Source organism: Lycium barbarum, chromosome 6 (assembly GCF_019175385.1).
Source record: "Lycium barbarum isolate Lr01 chromosome 6, ASM1917538v2, whole genome shotgun sequence".
Classification (NCBI taxonomy): Eukaryota; Viridiplantae; Streptophyta; class Magnoliopsida; order Solanales; family Solanaceae; genus Lycium; species Lycium barbarum.
In genome coordinates this window covers 100,408,888-100,428,437 of record NC_083342.1, presented here as the reverse complement: position 1 = coordinate 100,428,437, position 19,550 = coordinate 100,408,888, and the positions used below count along the sequence as shown (strand labels likewise).

General features: G+C 32.4%; 2 protein-coding genes and 1 long non-coding RNA gene across 3 annotated transcripts; all 3 read left to right on the top strand.

Moving 5' to 3' along the window:
- Window positions 1-3,299: 3,299 nt before the first annotated feature.
- Window positions 3,300-3,839, top strand: LOC132644257 (uncharacterized). The gene has a single exon (XM_060360837.1). The coding sequence runs from the start codon at window positions 3,300-3,302 to the stop codon at window positions 3,837-3,839; it is 540 nt and encodes a 179-aa protein (XP_060216820.1).
- Window positions 3,840-5,198: 1,359 nt separating this feature from the next.
- On the top strand, window positions 5,199-9,759 carry LOC132599863 (uncharacterized). The gene is made up of 3 exons (XR_009567049.1): window positions 5,199-7,359; window positions 8,239-8,289; window positions 9,416-9,759. It is a non-coding gene; the product is annotated as an uncharacterized LOC132599863 (long non-coding RNA).
- A 7,671-nt stretch (window positions 9,760-17,430) lies between these two features.
- LOC132599862 (protein DMP2-like) lies at window positions 17,431-18,225 on the top strand. Its single transcript, XM_060313040.1, has one exon. The coding sequence runs from the start codon at window positions 17,499-17,501 to the stop codon at window positions 18,033-18,035; it is 537 nt and encodes a 178-aa protein (XP_060169023.1). The 5' UTR covers window positions 17,431-17,498; the 3' UTR covers window positions 18,036-18,225.
- Window positions 18,226-19,550: the final 1,325 nt, after the last annotated feature.

The following is a 19,550-nucleotide window of genomic DNA, read 5'->3' as shown; positions in this document are numbered from 1 at the left end:
TAAAGCAGCTTATAAGCTGAAAACAACTTATAAGCCAAAAAAAAAAAGTTAGACTACCCCAACTTATTTTTTTAAGCTTATAAGCTGTTTGCGGCTTATAAGCATAAGCCCATCCAAACAGGCTCATTGTCAATATATGTTCATCCTTTTTAGCTTTTTCTTTATTTTTAGACATGAAATTTCCTTCAATGCTAATGATTATAGAGGTTGGAGGCTTTCGGGATGAATAGGTAAGAAAATAATTATTTTTTATAAATTATTATTATTTAACTTTATATTAAAAAAAAATGTGAGAATAGTCAATGCTTTGTCTCTTCGTGTTATGATATTCGAATAATTTTGTTGCTATTATGGGTTGGGTGTACTTTACTGCCGTTTGTTCGTATGAAGTTTTCATATTAAAAAAAAGAAAAAAAACTTTGGTTATATATTAGATTAATTTTCTGATTTTTTTTTGTCAATATATGTTCATCCTTTTTAATTTTTGCTTAGTTTTTAGACATCAAAAATCCCCCGAGGCTAATGACTATGGAGATTGGAGGCTTTCGAGATGAAGAGGTAAGAAAATAATTATTTTTTATGATAATACTAATTATTATTATTTAACTTTATATAAGATTTTTTGTGTGAGAATAGTCTCTCTTTGTCCCATCATGTTATGATATTCTAATAATTTTGTTGCTATTATGAGTTTGGTGTATGATATCGCCTGTTTATTCGTATAAAATTTTCACTTTAAAAAAAAATAATTAACTTTTGGTTATATATTAGATTGAATTTCTGAAATTGTTTTTGATAGTGAGTTTCAAGTTTGAGAAAATGACCCTGACCAATTATTCAAGTTAATTTTTCTCCAACCACAATTTTGTAAAAACAATTTCCGATTAAATGCATGTCAAAGCACAACTTGATTTTTTTTAAAAATACTTTTTTCCAGATATCGCATATTGTATATGTCCAAAAGCTTACTAATATAACTCATAGGAGAAAGGATTAGAGAAGTGAAATAACTTTCCCCCCGATCTGCCTCCTTAGCTATCTATAGATATGTACTCCATATAAAGCTAGAAATAAAAAATGTGACGTAACACCTCTTTTTGGCTAGCAAATACAATTGTCTTTTATTTATTTATTTTTTGACCTTTTCACTAATTCCTTTTTTATTTTAATTCCATTTATGTGTTATATTAGAAAATCTCAAAAGACACCCCTTTTAACTCTTTTAATTTGACATTTTTTCTTCTTCCAAGCATGCCATATAGAAGAAGTTATGAAACAGTTTCTTCCATTTGTGCATTTAATTGCCATTAAATTGTGAGTATTTACATTCCCATTCAATTATGAGTCTTTATTTTTCATTACTCTCACTAATCAATACATTACTTATCAGCTGGAAGTTGAATGTATATCAAACAACTTCTTTCGTACTTTTGAGCGCCGCCTCCTAAGTGGCCATTTGCATTTGAATTCAACTAGATTGTACATTGTTCACTTTTGAAAAACTTAATAGAGAATTTACAATTTCAATATAAGCTATAACTAGATGACTTGGCATGACTTGAATTCGCTAAAGGGAAGATGGTGATAGGCATTCCCAAGCATCTTTAGGTACCAAGTCATCCAAGAATGCTTGATGAAGATGATGGCTCCAAGCCTCCGAGAAGACACTTAGAGAATGAGAATTTAAGTCAAGTCATGTAAAAACATATTTTGTAGAGATGAATTCCACTTCCTTTGTAATATATTTTTAAAATTTGTGATCTTAAACATGCCATGAATTTTCTGTTGGTTTAAAATCATGTTGACACTCACATACTTTTCTATTTTTGAAACATATATCCTTTTATATATTTATATATACTAGAAAACATTACGTGTTTATACATATAGAGAGAGCTATAACTTTCTTAAAGAATTTTTTCCTTTCTTTACAAAAAAAAAAAAAAAAAAAAGAGCAGTTTCAACGATCCAAAAAAAAATAAAAAATCTTCAAATCTAAAGCTCTTAGGCTGTTCTAAATTACAAAAAAAAAAATCTTCAGGATATCAATAATCCTTACGCGGTCCAAAATTACGAAAAGTATTAAAATTAAGAATTAATAATAAAATGAATTAAAACTGAAAAACATATATGTTTAAATTTGAACACTAAAAGGTTTTTTTAGCACTCGAATATTTAAAAATTTGTTTCACGAATTTAACGAGCTGGTATTTTAAGGCGCATGAAGCGCGAACAAATTTACTAATTCAATATAAAGAGGAAGAAAGTTTTTTTCCCACAAATGTGAGAAGAAAAAAGTATATTTCACATCAAATAAGAATGAATTAAGAAAAAAGACCGACAAAAATAAAGAGAGAAAAGAGAGTTATTTTATTCTTTGCTTTACCAATAGGGTTATTTCTAAAACAGCTGTAGATTATTGTTGAGCTGATTTTGGGTAAGGTAAAACAGTATTTAAATTTAAGAAAAAAATAAAAAAAGTATTGCAAATCAGACACCCGATAAGACGATTAGCATCTCACAAATCATGAAATTTAGGACATGCCCCTAATTTACTCAAAAGTGACGTGGCAGATAATATCAAGAAAAACCAATCCGAGACCAACAATGACATTTCATATTAAAAACAAAAAATAACGATAAAATTTTAATTTTAAATAAAAGTTACTTATTAAAGTCGGTAGAAAAAGGAAAGAGATTTGAAGTATCCACTATGTCCACAAACCAAACACATGGTCCCCTCAAATTATTCCCCTTTTAACACGACATAACACCGTCAAATACTTAACGCCGTTCACACAGTAATCCAAAAACGACAAGCGCGTAGACTAACGGATTATAAGTCGCCGTCAAAACAATAAAAAAGAATCTGGACCCCACACTAGACGGCCCAGTCTTAGGTCAGCCGCTCATATAAAATATAGTATGAAAAATCAAACTAGACGGCCCAACCAAACATGCCTTAATACCAACCCCACACGCACTCTCCATATCGCGTGGTTAACGCGCTTCTCATCAATAAAGAAACCCCCTAGGAAACCGCCATATCTAATCAGCTTTTTCTTCTCCTCTTGTATATATAAATCTATCTCCCATGCCTATTTCTCATTGAAACAAAATCCCTCAATTACATAGCTGAAATATAGAAAAAAAAAAAAAGAGAGAGAAATTTTCTCTCCTCCTTTCTCTTAAGGAATCAGAAGAAGAAACCTTTTTCGTTCTTTAATTTCCATTATATAACGCCCCTTTCTTGGGTATTTATTTTGGTTTTCTTTTTGATTTTTTAGAAGTAAAAAAAAATGGGAACAGAAGTTTTGCGGCCACAAAATTGTTTAATTGAAAGGTTCAGGGAACCTCGACCGGTATTCCATCGCCGGAAAACCGGAAATGGGTATCATAACGGTTACCGGAAACCGGTCATCAGAACGGAGAAAAAGAAGGTGAAGAACCAATCTGAGCCGTCGATTTCGAGGGGATCTGAGGAACCGAAACCCGTAATGGGTCAAGTAATGATTTTGAGAAGAGGCGAGTCGTTGGATTCTCTTAACCCAAATATCCGTAAGGAGAACGAAACGGCGTCGTGTAACAAGAAGAAACCGGTTACTGATTTGACGGTTTACGGGACAGGAAGATTGGGCCCGGAGCAACCCGAAATGTTGCCCAAACAGATTCAGGTGGGGCGATCCGACATGTATGCCGGGTCAGCTTTCTCGAATTCACCGTCACCTAGATCACTTCCTTTACCTTCTTTCTTCAACAACAACAAAAAGCAAGTTGAATTTAGGTCGTTTGATGATTCTGCTACCAGAGATTTAAGGCGGTTGCTCCGACTCGAATAGTGGATCCGACCCGAATTACCACTTATTTATATATGAGTCCTCGGTGTCTAATTAGTTTTAAGGTTGACTATATTAAGTTACTATAAATCTATCAGTATTCGCCACTAAATTCTCAAATTTTGGGAATTTCAGTTTTCTCCGTGAATTTTTTTAGACATGGAGAAGTGAAAAGGTCTGAAATTTGAGAAAGTTAGTAGATAAGAAGTGCGAATAATTTCTTCGTGTTTTGTTTTTATTTATTTACTATAGGGTGTATTTATGTAAGCCTGGGGATTAAGATTTTAAGTATGTAAGGGTTATTGTATTTATTATGGGAAGTAAAGGGGAAGGGTAGTTGATGAATAAGTAGTATGTTAAATATTGTGGTGCTAAGTTGTTGGTGTATGGTGGTTGATGAGTAATGATGGATGATGAAATATTGAATAGCTTGTAAAGCCTTATATTAAGGATGTTAATGAATAGTAATCAGAAGAAGTATGATGATTTTAGAGTATAATTCTCTTTCTTCAGCTTTATTTTGTTTGTCTCTATCTTCTTTTACCTTTTGTTTCTTTTTAACTTGCTGTGTAAAATAGCTGTAGTTGATCAATCATCTAGTTCCAGTTTAAAAGATTAAATGGTGGAATAATAATCTCTTGAACTTCCGTTTTTGTCCGAGTGCTAACCTGCTGAATTAGTCTTGACAGAGGCAAAATCAAGACGTTAAGCTGGTGCGTCACGAACCTTACATGAATATACTTGAAACAAAAACGATTGACCAATTGATTTTTATTCCTCTATTTGTTGCCCGGTGTATAAAGGAGTGCTCATGGCATGCTACAGAACTCGACATCATTGGCTTCGTGTCGAGTTAATTCCCCGGATGATATCAAGTTTGAGAATTGTGTACAATTTTATTTTTTTATTTTTTTTTAGAATAACAAAGTCACTTTTTCTCAAAACATATTACAGCTATCAAAAGCTCTATCCTCTCCTGGTTAATATGATATATTCTTAAAGCCTATTTTTTCTAAAGCTTAATGCATATGCTTGTCTTTTTTTTATTTTTTATTTTGACACCTCAATTAAGTATTATTCTTAGAATTTCTAAATTTATGTGTCTGTCAAACACAATCTGACTAAATTTTATTTAACTCATTAAAAGCCATTTAACCAAATCAAATATGATCCATTTTTTTTTCGATTTTAAAAAGTCACGTGACTTATTATGATTTAATCGCATCTATTGTTTAATTTTAAAAATAAACTAACTCACTGTTTAAATCCAAATTCGCTGACCCGTTTCTTTTTAACCTAAATTTTAATTAGATATAATTTTTTTCTTTACCAAATAATTACTTTGTTTCTTCTTCTTTCATTTCGAAGCGTAAAATAATTATTAGTATAAGATTTGTTATTCCAATGCGATAGAAGATGTATATACTTATGTGCTTACCCAAATAGCTGTTAAGTATTCCTCTCATATTACTTGATCACTTTTTCTTTTACACAGTCCTTAACAAATTATAAATAAAAGATGTATACCACTACCTTACTCCTATCTTTCCAATGAATACATTCTAATCAATGTTGACTATTTTCAAGAACATGTAATACTAAGGGTAAGATGGAAAAGATTTAATTAATTTTATTTTGATTTTATAAACGAACAAGTAATTTGAGACATATATTTTTGCTAATGTGACCAAATAATATGGGATGGAGGGAGTACTTTTGTTTCTTCTTCTTTTTTTCTAAATCTATAGGCTACCATAATTATAGTAAAAGATATTTTTTTTCAATGCAATAGAAGATGTTCAAAAAAACTGCCAAACTTTGTGTGTAATTTCAACAATCTTTTTAACAAATATCTATCAGATTAAACGGGTTAGAGGGTTTTGGAAAAAAAATGATATTTAAAAATATTTGAATTTAAATAGAAAGATAAAACTACTTAAATTTTGATTTAAATTGAAAGATAATATAGTTAAGTTTAGATAAAAGAATCTTAGTTGCAAAAGTGGCTTAATAGAAAGTATAATTCAATTCAATTGCTGGTTTTTAATCAGGTCATATTTGATTGAGTATAAAATGTGAATTTGGTTAAATGAGTTTGATGAAATAAATAGGTATATTATTCAAACAATTGGCTTCAATGACATGGCATGCCAAATAGGAGAGAAGGAGACTTTTGATGTGTTTAGTATATTTTGAGGAAAATAGTGATAGTTGAATGACTTCTTGTCCTAAAAGAAACAAAAGTAATATTTGGAGACAATTCTCTAAACTTGGGTGATCATTTAGGGAATTAACTCGCTTCGTGCCGTACTTTCACGAGCAACATGATGTTCAAGTCCGAAATTTAAAGTGAATTTTGATTTGTACCGATAAGGATTGTGGTTAAGTGGTCCTTAATCAGAGGTATGAGGTTTGAGTCCTACTTAGTATGAAGTCTCCACTGTTATTGGGGATGAAAAATAAAAAAGAATTTAGATTTGTTTGTTCGTAGTTGTCATCCAATATTGATGATAACATGTACTTCTTCTGTTTCAATTCATATGACGTAGGCTGAGTGAATACAAAATTTCAAGATTTTTTTTTTTTGAAACTTTTAATTTTAAAAATGCTCTAACATTTGTGTGATTATATGACTCTTAAAACTTCTTATCTTCAATATGGCATATATGCGCATGAGTAAGATTTTGTCACTACAAACAATAGTTATTTATAATTAAATTATTTTTAAAACAAATTAATAAGATAATAACCGGAGAAATATAAATTAGTTCTGTTATATCCCGCATTTCGCGCATTCGGATAATTTAAGATAATTGCGGGAAGTTAAAAAGCAAGGCCATATTTTTATTTTGTTTAGCACATAAGTTGTTTATGAAAATTTTGAAGTGGAAACATTAAGAAAGGACAAGGCTACATTTTGATCTTGGTTGGTGCATAAGTTGTTCATAAAAATTTTTGATGTGAAAATATTGAGGAAGGTGAAGGGCAAAATTGAAATTGTGAAAAATAGTTCCATGAATTATAAGAACTAGCCATGAAATAATTGGGCTTGAATTTTTTTTTTTAAAAAGGGGGCCCAACCGGCCATAGGCATGGGCCAAGCCCATGTGGAAATTAAATTTAAGTCATAAAAGAGAGAGAAGGGTCATTATTTGTCAAGAATATTCAAGAAAGGAAGAAGACTTGAGAGAAATTAAGGGGGCATGTGCTATGCACATGGGTGTGTGCCATGCACATGACCTTTTAATATATAGGGCACATGGAAGAATTTATTCTTCATATGCTCATTTGGAAGATTCAAGAAACTAAAGAGGAAAAAAAATGAAGAGGGGAGAGAACAAGAGGCCTATTCGGCCATGGCTATGGAAAAATAGCCATTGGAAATCTTGTTCTAAAAATTATTTTCTTCATGTATTCCTACTAATTCAAGGGTCCTCTACAACGTGGTGTAGTTGTTTTGGAAGATAGATCGCTCGTTTTATCGATTTCGCACCCTAGTCAAGTGAAGGAGTTAAGAAGAAAAGTAAGATTCAATCCCTTTTTATATGTTATGAAGGATTCATTTATGTTGTAGTATGTAGAAATGGATTGAATTCATGAAAATATGGAAGTTTACATGCTAGGGCCGTGGGTATGTATGTATTGTGTAGGTAAGATGAATTCATTTTTATGTAGCATTCTAGTTGTTGTTGTTGTGGATTCTATATTTAAAATGGAAGTTTGATGATTTTAGTTGAAGTTGTGGGAATGGGCCGTGAGAGTGTGTAGTGTGTAGGGAGGATGGAACAATTTCTATGTAGTATGTTAGTTGGTGTGGTTATGTAACTTGTGATGGAAATGAGAGTTTGATAACTTAAATTAATGTTGGAGTGGTTATGGGCTGATTTGGAAGCTAATGTGACTATAGTGTCATTTCTTGTATTTGTGCAAATAATGTAGTTAACATGCTAGTTCCTAATGTGGTTCATGAATTTGGAAGATAAAAAAATGTGTTGTGGAAGTCCACGTTGGAAGTTGAAAGTTTTGGGTGGAATATGGTTTTGGTGGAAATGTTGGGATATTGTGTAGATGGTTTAAGATGTTCTTGAATTATGTTTGAATGATTTTGAATTAGTAAATGAATATGTAAACGTTGATGTTGGTGTGAAGGTGCGTAGTTGGATTGAAAGTTAATGTATTATGTAGAAAAGGAGACTACTTATACTAGAATGCGATTTGAATTGGTTGTTGATATTGTTGGTATTGTTGTTGGTATTGTTATTGATATTTTGGACGAGTTAGATTCTCGGGGATGTTGAATTTATAGGGGAGATGCTGCCCAAATTTCTGTAGACAAGTATGAATTTAAGATTTAATTCCTAAAGGCTTATAATTGATATTTGGTAATTGTGACCAATTGTAGATTTAGGAGGAAACGGGATTTGAGTTTGGACAAGCGTAAAAGGCAAATAAGGTATGTAAAGCCTACCTTTCTTTCTTTTGGCATGTCCTAGTCGTAGTAGGCTATGATACGTGTCTTGGGGAAAACTCCATTCTTAGAAATCCGAGCATAGTTTTGACCCTTATTCGATTCAATGTAATTGAATTGTGAACTCTATGCTTTGATGAAAAATAACTTAAACACTTTTATTTTTTTTAAAAGAGTTTTGTGCCATAAAACGTTCGTAACTTTTACAAATAGACTCGGATTACCTTGAAACGTTCGTAGACGACTCCATAAGGCCTAATGTCCGTAATTTACGCACGCCACCTCGACTTGACCCGAGGTGGGCCCACAATTTCCGAAACCTTCTTGTATTGTTCTATTTGACCTATTTTCGTACTATGATTAAAAGAAAACTTTTGGTTATTGTTCCGACTACTAAACGATAGTTGTTTTAACTATTCCATTGAATCCTATGATATTTTGATATGTACAAATAATCTCAGCATTTCTACTTTGACATAATCCGTCGTAACATCCGAAAGGTACGTACTATGACTATTGTCTGATTTCTTTCCTAAATGACCTGTCATTCAGACTATTCTATCGGGTCTTTCCAAATATTTTATGATGCATATAGTTTCTCACTACTCTACTCGTGGATGTCTCAATGCTTCCTTCACTGAGCCCGGGCCAGGATATGTTATCACGCGTATTCCACTGCATTGTTCGTCGTGCCTCGATGTGAGGGGGCAGGTATACATGTACATGAGTTGTGGAGTATGCTGTGCCATGTACACATATTCTGATATTTGATGATATGATATGATATGGCCATCTGATATGTTATGATATGATATGATATGTTACGGAGATATCCCCTACTCTGGAGTTATGCTGTGTTGTGGCGCCAGTGACGGGGTGGCGACCACGTTCTATCCACCGTGTCCCATAATGGGGCCGGATATGGCATATGTTCTGACTTGCATTACCTATGTTTTATGAGTGAGTATTTTGATACTCCTGGTATTGCACTTATTTTCTGTACTCCCTGCTCATATTATGATTCTGTTTATTATATCTCATGCTTTACATACTCAGTACCTATTCCGTACTGATCCCCTCTTCTTCGGGGGCTGCGTTTCATGCCGCGCAGGTACACCCAGATGATGTGAAGTTATTATAGAGGATGTTCCAGCAGAGTTGGCAAGCTCCATTTGCTCCTGGAGCGCTGCCGAGTCAGAGTTTGTATGCATGCTTTCTGGATTGATGTTAGAGACTTTGCAGACAGAGTCGTGGGTATAGTATGTCAGTGGTGTAAGCGGCTCCATCAGCCGATATGTCATTCTGTATTATATGTTAAATTCTATATGATCACAAATTCTGTTTGATTTGGAAAGCTTCGAAAAAGAATATTTTTGAGAGCATACGGTGTATTTTATTTTTATTTGATTTAAAAGCCTAATAAGATTTTGTATGTCCTAAAGGTCTGTGGGTTCTCGCTCAGCTCCGGATATGGGGTCGGGTGCCCATCACACCTTAGTGGAATTGGAGTGTGACAAGTTCGAACATCACAACTATAAAAGAATAGATATATTGATATTGTGAAATTGTGAACTAGAATAATTGAAATAAATATGCTAAGGAGGAAAATGAGGGGCATTAACAACAAATGTATGGATAAATAATTAAGGGAAAAGGGTCAAATATACCCTTCTACTTTAGTTTAATGGTTAAATATACCCTTCGTTAGTCAAAGTAGATAAATATATCCCTTCCGTTAGTCAAAGAAGATAAATATACCCCTTCCGTTAAGAAAGTAAACAAATATACCCCTCAGTTGACAAAATCCCCAATTTCACCATTAATTACCCGATTTAACTTGAAAAAATCTATGCCCGACCCACCTTGACCGCAAATTAAATTTCTTCCACCCAAATATATCCACCACCACTACAACTGACCCAACACAACCACCACCACCACCGCACCATTGAATGTGTAAAATGAGAACAGCCATTCAAATCAGTACATGTGAACTTGTTCAAGAAAAAAAATGAAAAATAAAATACGAAAAAGAGAATAAAGCGTTATCACCACAAAAATCATCAAGGGAGGTGGCGCCACTGAGGAAGTTGGGTCCTCACAAGAGGGCAAAGAAGAAGAGAGAGGAGATGTCTAGCGTTTTCCGTAAATGAGGGCCACCGAAGGTGCTGAAAAGAAGAAGTAAAGACTTTATCCTCATTTTGACAATTAAGTAACTAAGTTCATTAGTTATACATGATCTTTTTGATTTAGCTATGAAATTCTCTAGACTCGTGACAAGAATCATGGCTTTGAAATTGTCATTAACATTGTGACATTTTGCTAAAAAAAAAGAGTGTTAGCTTAAAATTCCGGGGAATGTAAACTAGAGATTTACCTAACCTTTTTCCTTTTGTTTGAGAGTTAAATTAAAATACATTCAAAATAGAGTTATTCTCCTTTAAAATCTAAAAAGAATGTATAGAAAACCAGTCACAATAAAGAAGAATGAATCTATCAACCCTAAATTGATGAAATCGAATTGCATAAAATTCTTCTGTAATATTCTCCTTTTTCTTTCTTTTACCTTTTTCTGTTTTTTCCTTAAATCATTTTTTTTATTTTTTTTATTTTGTACTTCCTTGTCTGTTTCCAGGAAAAACGTCAGGATTTCTTTTCATTTTTTCTTTAACTTTTTTAATAACCAAGGTCTAAGGTGGATAAAAAAAGAGAATGAAGGAAAAATAGTGGTAGACAAGCTTACCATTATTGCCGGAACTGTTTAGAGGGTAAGGGGGAAGGGGGAGTGCTCAACAGTGGTGGCGATGGTGGTGGAAGTGGTGGTGGTTGTTGTGTTGGGTCGGTTGTAGTGGTGGTGGGTATATTTGGGTGGAAAGAATTTAATTTGTGGGTCGGGACGGGTCGGGCATGGGTTTTTTTAAGTTAAATCGGGTAATTAATGGTGGAATTGGGGATTTTGTCAACTGATGGGTATATTTGTTTACTTTCTTAACGGAAGGGATATATTTATCTACTTTGACAAATAGAGAGTATATTTAACCATTAAACTAAAGTAGAGGGGTATATTTGACCCTTTTTCCAATAATTAATGGCACTGGGGGTTGGAGTAGTGGGGTAACGGCGGCCGGGGTGGGGGTGCGTGGTGAGGTAGGTATTGAATAGTTCATTAATGAACATGAAATATCCATTATTTTTGGTCCACACATTCTCCCATTGATATATATATGCCTACTCCACGGCAAAAGAAAGGGATAATTACTTGTAAAGACCGGTCGGGCATCTAGATTTTTAATTTTGGCCATTCCCCTATTATTTACCCGCCTAGCCCATTTCTAATCACTGTATCACACCTTTTAATTTCAGCCAAGTGGTAACTGGTAACACACTTCATGTGCTTCAAACAAATCCCAAATCCAATAAACCCAAACAGTGACATTTCCTCAAGTCAATGGAAATCATGTAGAAGTCAAATAATCCTTCAATTTTACAGTCTTTAAAGAGGAGACAGTATTTGATAGTTTAAAAAGTGTGCATGTCATGGAAATAACAAACATGCATGGTAATCTCTTCGCGGAAGAAATTATATCTTTGTATGCGTCAATGCTTTCGTTATTCGATTTTGGCACACATATTATTGACTTTTGTACAAAGAAAACCTTCCATTTATATATGCGCTATCCCGTGACATTCTTTAAAAGATATATCTTTCAGGCAGTGGTGGAGGCTTTATCACTCCATTCCCATATTATCTCTATTACCCATATAGAATTTGATGGTGCTTCCAGTGGTCTTTCAGGGTGGTTTACGGGTGAAGCTATGGTGGAGCCACGATTGATTTGGATCGATTCATGATGGAAGCAGTGATGTTTCAATTGCGGCTATTTGGTTGGGTTTACATAGAGAAAAGTTGGTGCAACTCTAAGATGGGTTCATGGTGTCGTTAATGGAGGACGTTTGTCTACTATAAATGGAGATTGTGGTGTTAAAATGGATGATTGGGTTGAAATGATGTACTTTAAAGAGAATAAATGAGGTGTATTATGATTTGTATATGTTTTGTTTATATATGTATATACTTTCTATTTTTGTTATATAAAGTTTGTATTTTTTGCGGTCCGTTAGTGTATATTCACTATATAAAACGTATATTCAGTGTATATATATGTATATCAATGTATATACATGTATAATCAATGTATATGTATGTAGAACAATGTATACAAGGTGTTCAATTGTGTAAGAATAATAATAAAAGTATCTAAATTTCATGAGAAATAGGTGTGTATGTTTTTGAGAAATGCAAAAGTAAAATTAAAAAAAAGTCATATATACTGAATGAGACAACACTTATTTTTAAGCAATCTGGCGATTTTAGATATGAAACTTTAATCTAATATGCTCGCCGTAAACTTTTTATTTGAGCTGTACATTTGCGTAACTTTCCAAAAAAAAAAGAAAAAGGAAGAAGCTCTTAATCAAGAACCCTATCTTAATTTGAGATTGTAATATATAGTGTTTTAAGAGGCGGGGTTGTAAGGCGGGACATTTTACATATGCCTTGACGAGGTGTAAGCCCCGAGGCACAGGGCGTAAGCCCCATGGGTATTTAATTTTTAGTATTTCATAAAAAATAAAAGAAAACTGTAAATAAATGAAAAAATAATATATATTATATATATATAGATGTGTTTGATCCTGATCACAAAATACTAATTAAAGCAATCGATTATACACCACTTACAATTTGTATTTATATATAACATAACTTTACAAGTATAAACAATATAATGAAATAAAAGCTATTATGAAATGCAAATTAACTCAAACTTCTTAACTTTCAAACAATGAAAAATCACAATTTCTTGAAACAATATTACTATCAAACTATCCATTTTATCTCCCTATAAGCAAACAATCAATAAAGCTTTATCAGTATTATAATTAAAATGTAACTCCTTCATGAATAAAATAAAATTACTTTCAAATAGAGAAATAATAAAATATGACAATTTTGATACATAGGACAAAAGACCAAAGATAAGTGAAAATGTATAATTCGGCTATGTATTTTTAAAAGAAATATTAAGTGATATTTACCCTCACGATGTTCTCAAATAGTAAATATGCAATATTACGACTTGTTATTTGAGTTACACCTAATCTTCTTATTTCTATAGATGAAAAACTATTAAGTATCATTCATTTGTTAAAGAATTATGAGGGTCAACGATTATAATTAAAGAATTTAACATATAATTTGTGTAAGAACTGTTAGGCGAGCCCCGAACGTTAGGCGTTAGGAGTGTTTAGGGCGTACAGTCAGGCGCTTAGGGCCTAAGTCTCACAGGAACTAAGCCCCACACGTAAGCCCCGAGGCGTTTTGCCAGTGCCCCGCCCCGGGGCGAGTCCTGAAATTGCCTTCTAAAACACTGGTAATACAATTGCATGGCAACAACCTAGCTAGCCGATCAACGCACGTTCAGAAACAAATATCGAGATTCATTTGATTCCCAATAACCAAGACAGTCAAACCTCTCTATAATGGCAACGTTTGTCCGGAAATTCCATGACTGTTATAGTTAGGTGTTGTTATGTATGTATATTGTCATTTGATGTTTAGATCTCATTTAGCTGTTATAAGCAAAAGTATGCAAACAACTATTTTCTCTATACTTTTTAGATTATAAACGAAATCAATATACTTGTTAATTTAAAAATCTCAATTGATTTTTATACCTCATTAATTAAAAATTAAAAAGACTAATAAATTACTAAATAAATCCATAACTAGTTGTACCATACTGATAAAGAAATAAAATCTAAGGAACATATGCATTTAAAATTAATTGAGAATTTAAATATTTCAAGGTTGACGTAAGAGTTCTACAATTGTAGCTAGGTTGTTTTGTAAATTCTATTCTCTTATTAATAATATAACGCTTCAATTGACAAAGAGTTTTGTCCAAACTTTCAGCAAAAGGAACTCAATAGTTGACTGTTTTATCTCGCCCCAAATAGCAGTAGATTGAGGCTCTTCATCAACACTTTCGTTGTCACCTTCTGCATCCGATGTCTCTTGAAATTTTCTATGTGCATGACATTAATGATGATTACCATAAATATTTTAATATTTTATTCTTATACATATACATTTTTACAAAATGTTATTAGGCAATATTTGAGTATGACTGTTATAGAGAGGTAATTGTATAAAAAGTGTACCGCTATATTGAATGTCATTGTTGTTACAGGTAGAATGCTGTTATAGAGAAGTAAAATATAATATGAAAATAAAATCGGTTCCGGAGAAAATCAGGCCGTTATAGTGAAATGTTGTTATAACGAATGACAATTATAGAGAGGTTTGATTGTATATGCAGACAAGAGACAATTATAATTGACTGAACATTCAATTATTTGAGTAGATCATTCTTATGTTTTCATCGATTTCTTAATTATGAAGATCGAAAGTCGAAACACACATTTATTGTCTGAAATCCGATTTTATCAGTGAGTACGTTTATATCCAATTTTTTGTGTTGATATTTTTCTAACATATATGCATAATATTATGATATGTCAGTTTGTATGGTAGTTGGCGTTGTTTATAAACTAAACAAAAAGGTAATTTAGAACTTTCTTAACATAGAAACTTCGTGTTTGATATTGCATGTTACTGATACAAACTTCGTAGAATAATTAGTTTAGTTGTAGGTCAGTACGAGAAGTCTAATGGAGTAGTTGATTTAGTTGAAGAGTTCCACATTTGATGAAAAAGGGATGGGTTCCTTTTATATTCTTGGGCAATTCTCTCCTCATGAACTAGTTTTTGGAGTTGAGTTAGGTACAAGAGTCATTTTTTTTACATGGTATTAGATCAGCAAGATCCATTTCAATTGTTGTTTATCGATGTTGGCCCCCCATATTAAATTGTCCGCGCTCCAGATATTGAGTCCCGGGCGTGAGGTGAGATGTTGAAGAGTTCCGCGTCAGATGAAAGGGATGGATGATTACCTTGTATGGTCTTTGATAACTCTGCCACGAATTTGCTTTTGAGATGAGTTAGACCCAAAATTCATTTCTTTACGGGGAGTCGGGGACAGTTTCTCAACATATCTAATATTTGTAACAAGTCATGGGGATTGTCTTTTATCAAACCAAATCAGTAGCATTATGGTATGTACCTAGTTAATGCATGTGTAATGTCACATTTCTTCTAAATTTGAGTTATGGCTAATGAGTGAAGCTAACCTATCAACCCATATTTGAAGTAAATTTTGTAACACGACATTCCTATTTTAAACAAATTTTAATCTGGTAAAATTTCGATGGGAACTTTCTTAACGCTAACATTGTAGCCACCGGCACTAATCTTCTTATTCCTTTCTTTTCTTCCTTTTATTTATTTATATATTTTACGGATAATCCCTTCAGATAATTCATTCATACTATATGATGGCTATATAAAAAAAATAGACAATCAAATCTATTTCTCGATTCACTCAAAGAGGTGAATAGGATCTCAATAGAGATACGTAAATAGCAATCCACATGATATTCCGAATTATTCTGAGACGAATTAGGTAAGTGCTTGAAAATCAAAGTTCTTATACGTGAATCAAGATCTTTTAACCGAAAATTAGTGTTTCTATAATTAAGGTAGTGTTTGGTATATCTGTAACAATTATTTCTAACCAAACGTGGTACTTACTACGTTTTCGTGTTTTGCTACTAACATAATATCATCTAATCCAACATCTGATAGAAATTAGATAAGAGTTATTTATAAATGCGTAGGTAGAGCACATATACAAAAATAAATTTGACATGTAGGCCTTTCTCTTATAAAATCACCCAGCTAAATTGGTAATAAAAAATATGACATGGCAAAATAAATTAATTTTTATGTCATGTAGATATGGGCTTCACAAATAAAATAGAATTAAATAAAAACTCATATCTTATACCCGACACACCCACCCACAAATTAAAACAAATTTGCAACATATAAGTTCATTCATAAAAAAGAATTGCGTACATTATTAGGCAGTGTATTAGCTAACTAATAATTGATACTTATATGAACAGAGCTTTCGATCTTTGCGCATATCTTACAACTTGAGAATGTGAATAGGAGATTAGTTTAATCAACCACAAACAGAACTGGTAATACCGACAGGAATTTGAGGTTGTTGCTAAAACAGAACTAGTGCCATTGCAATTTCTTCCAATGACAATAAATTATCTCCATTATTAACTTGGTCATTTCAATTCTTTTGCAAGTATAATGAAACATTTTGTTTTTTTGCTGTAGAACAAATGTGGATGTAATTTCTTCCAACGACACGACGATAAATTATCTCCATGAGCAAAAGAAATCATCATTTTGATTTGTGGATGTGAAGGGTCGGGTATAAGATATGAGTTTTTTAATTTAATTTAATTTTATTTTATTTTATTTGTGGGGTTCATGTCTACATGACATAAAAATTAATTTATTTTGTCATGTCATCTATTTTTTTTTATGACAAACTTGACTGAGTGATTTTATATAAAAGAAAAAACCTAAGTCGAGTGATTTTATTGATTCAAAACAAAATTAAATGACTTTGCTATATGATATATTCCTCACGATTCAGTAACCTTTTGAGATATTTACTCTATCAATGTCTTAACATAATTTTTTTTACACTAAATATATCATAACATGTTATACCAGGTAACCTATTTTTTTTTTTTTGTTCATTTTACTGCCCACATTTAATGGACATCCACCTTAATCGAGTTAGCTTTTTAAGCAATCGATCTGTTAGTGTAATTTTTTTTATATTGTCAGTACAAATACGTTAATTTTTTTTATTTTATTTTTCATATTACTATTCTCACTTTTGATGAATATTTACTTGTGTTTCTTTAGGTGTGGAATAAATTTTTAAACTCATACAATAAACTTAGTATATTGAAAACCCCACAATGCACATGCATTACTTGAAGCTTAATTTGGCCATATCTTCCCAAGAGTAAAAGCAAAATTAGCAATTCTACTTACATTTAAAGCTCAAACTATATATATGTTACGTAGAAGCAACAACACACCTCCATCTATAAATTTCATGATGCAATTCCCAAAAACATCAAACCAAACCCTAAAAATAACACATTGCACTAAACCCTAAAAAAAACTCTCCAAGAAAATGGCAAAAGCTAGTTCTACCTTGAAGGGCAAGACCTTAAATGGCCTTGGCAATCTCATAAGACTCCTCCCAACAGGAACAGTCTTCACGTACCAATTCCTAAACCCTATTCTCACAAACAATGGCCATTGCACAATTATAAACAAATACCTATCAGGCATACTCATTGCCCTTTGTGGATTCTCTTGTGGATTTTCTTGCTTCACCGATAGTTACACTGACAACGACGGCGCCACCCGTTATGGCATAGCCACAATGAAGGGGCTTTGGCCAACATCTTCATCGGTGGACACAAGTTCCTACAAAGTCGGAGTTGGTGACTTTGTACATGCATTTTTTACTATAGTTGTTTTTGGGGTTGTGACTATTTTGGACCGGAACACGGTGGATTGTTTCTTTCCGGCGTTCGAGTCGACGCAAAAGATGTTGATTATGGTGTTGCCACCGGCTGTGGGTGCCATTTCTAGTGTTGTGTTTATGGTGTTTCCTAATAAGCGTCATGGTATAGGGTACCCTCCAACTAGCCAAGATAACTAAAAAGGGAGTTATCTTGAGTTAAAAATATTGTATACTAGTAATGATTTGATCGAGTGGTGTCTTTGAAAGGATTTCTTTTTGTTTGCTATTTTTTTTTTCCACTCAAGTGAATTATTCTTTAATTCAGTGAAATAAAGTGTGTATATGATGTAAATCAAGAAATGAATATATTTACAAGATTTGATGTTTATCGTATTGGATATATACACACAATGAGCTTGTGATTGGAAGTGTTTGAATTCTTAATTAGTTTATTTTTTATGTTCAAACGTTTTATCTAATCGATAGAGGTGGAACTAGAATTTAGGGTTTATGAAATCTAGATTCTAGAAAAGAAAGTTATTCAATTCTTTGATAAATTATAAATACACATTGATTAAGAGTAGTTTTTAACACAAATACAGAATTTGCGCCGAAGTTTATGAGTTTACCCAAACTCATAAGCGGAATGCTTGCTCCCCTTAATCGAGCAAGCATCATATGTTTCATGCCTCTTTGAAATTGCTGTAATCATATCGTCGTTTTGATTCTTTTTCCCTGAGCAAAATTGATGATTCCTTTTTCCCTTAAGTAACTATGATGATTCACTATAAATTGAGAATATTAACCTTAAAGACAACAAATCTATGATATAATTCTTAAGGTAATAAATCAAACAATAACTCGATGAGCGAAACTATGTTATTGATTACATGACCTTTCACAAAGAAAATACTATTATTTCGCCACATGTGTGTGTTTATATGTGAAATAATGGTTGTTACTTGTTAATTACTTATGTTTAATTAATTGTATATAATCTCATGTGCTCTGATGTCTGATAACAGAGGAAGCAAAGCGAACTTCTTTTGTGTAGTTGTTTATAGTGAACACGACTAAAACGTAGATTGTTAGTTTTTCACGTTTGATCTTCCATACTTCAATTTTCAACGTCATGTTCTTATAGTCATGTTGATATTACATTGAATTAAACTTAGATATTAAAACGTCTCTAGACATATATATTTCCACAATTTGTAACATATGAACTTCCTCAAGTGATAAATTAAACTGTGCTAGTAATTACAGGATTGCAGTTGTTCTTTATGAGTTTGATATAACTCAGTAACTTTAGCTCAACTCTGTATTTGTGATAAAATTCATTTAATAGATAAAAAAAAATATTCAGAACCTATAATTCGGTTTCCCAATATTTATTTCCGCTAGTATTTAAGTATTACTAAAACAGAATAACAGATAATTAGAAGACAAAAGATAGAGGAAGTGGGAATAGAGATACCTGGAAGCAAGAGGAAGCTATTGCTTTGCTTCCCCGTAATTCAAAAATTCAAGTGACATTATATCATCATGACATAGTGGTTTAGTTCGAAAGCTTAAAATAGAAAAGCCCTGTTTCTTGAGAACTACTTTTATACTCATACATTTAATATATTTCTAGCCGTTGAATATACTTATCTGTCTAACAGTTTTCTGACTTCAGTTAAGATTTGTAGCATCATCATGATCTAAGTACAC

Excerpts from the sequence above, each read along its gene's own strand:
- LOC132599862 (XM_060313040.1), top strand. The coding sequence starts at position 17,499 with ATGGCAAAAGCTAGTTCTACCTTGAAGGGCAAGACCTTAAATGGCCTT.
- LOC132644257 (XM_060360837.1), top strand. The coding sequence starts at position 3,300 with ATGGGAACAGAAGTTTTGCGGCCACAAAATTGTTTAATTGAAAGGTTC.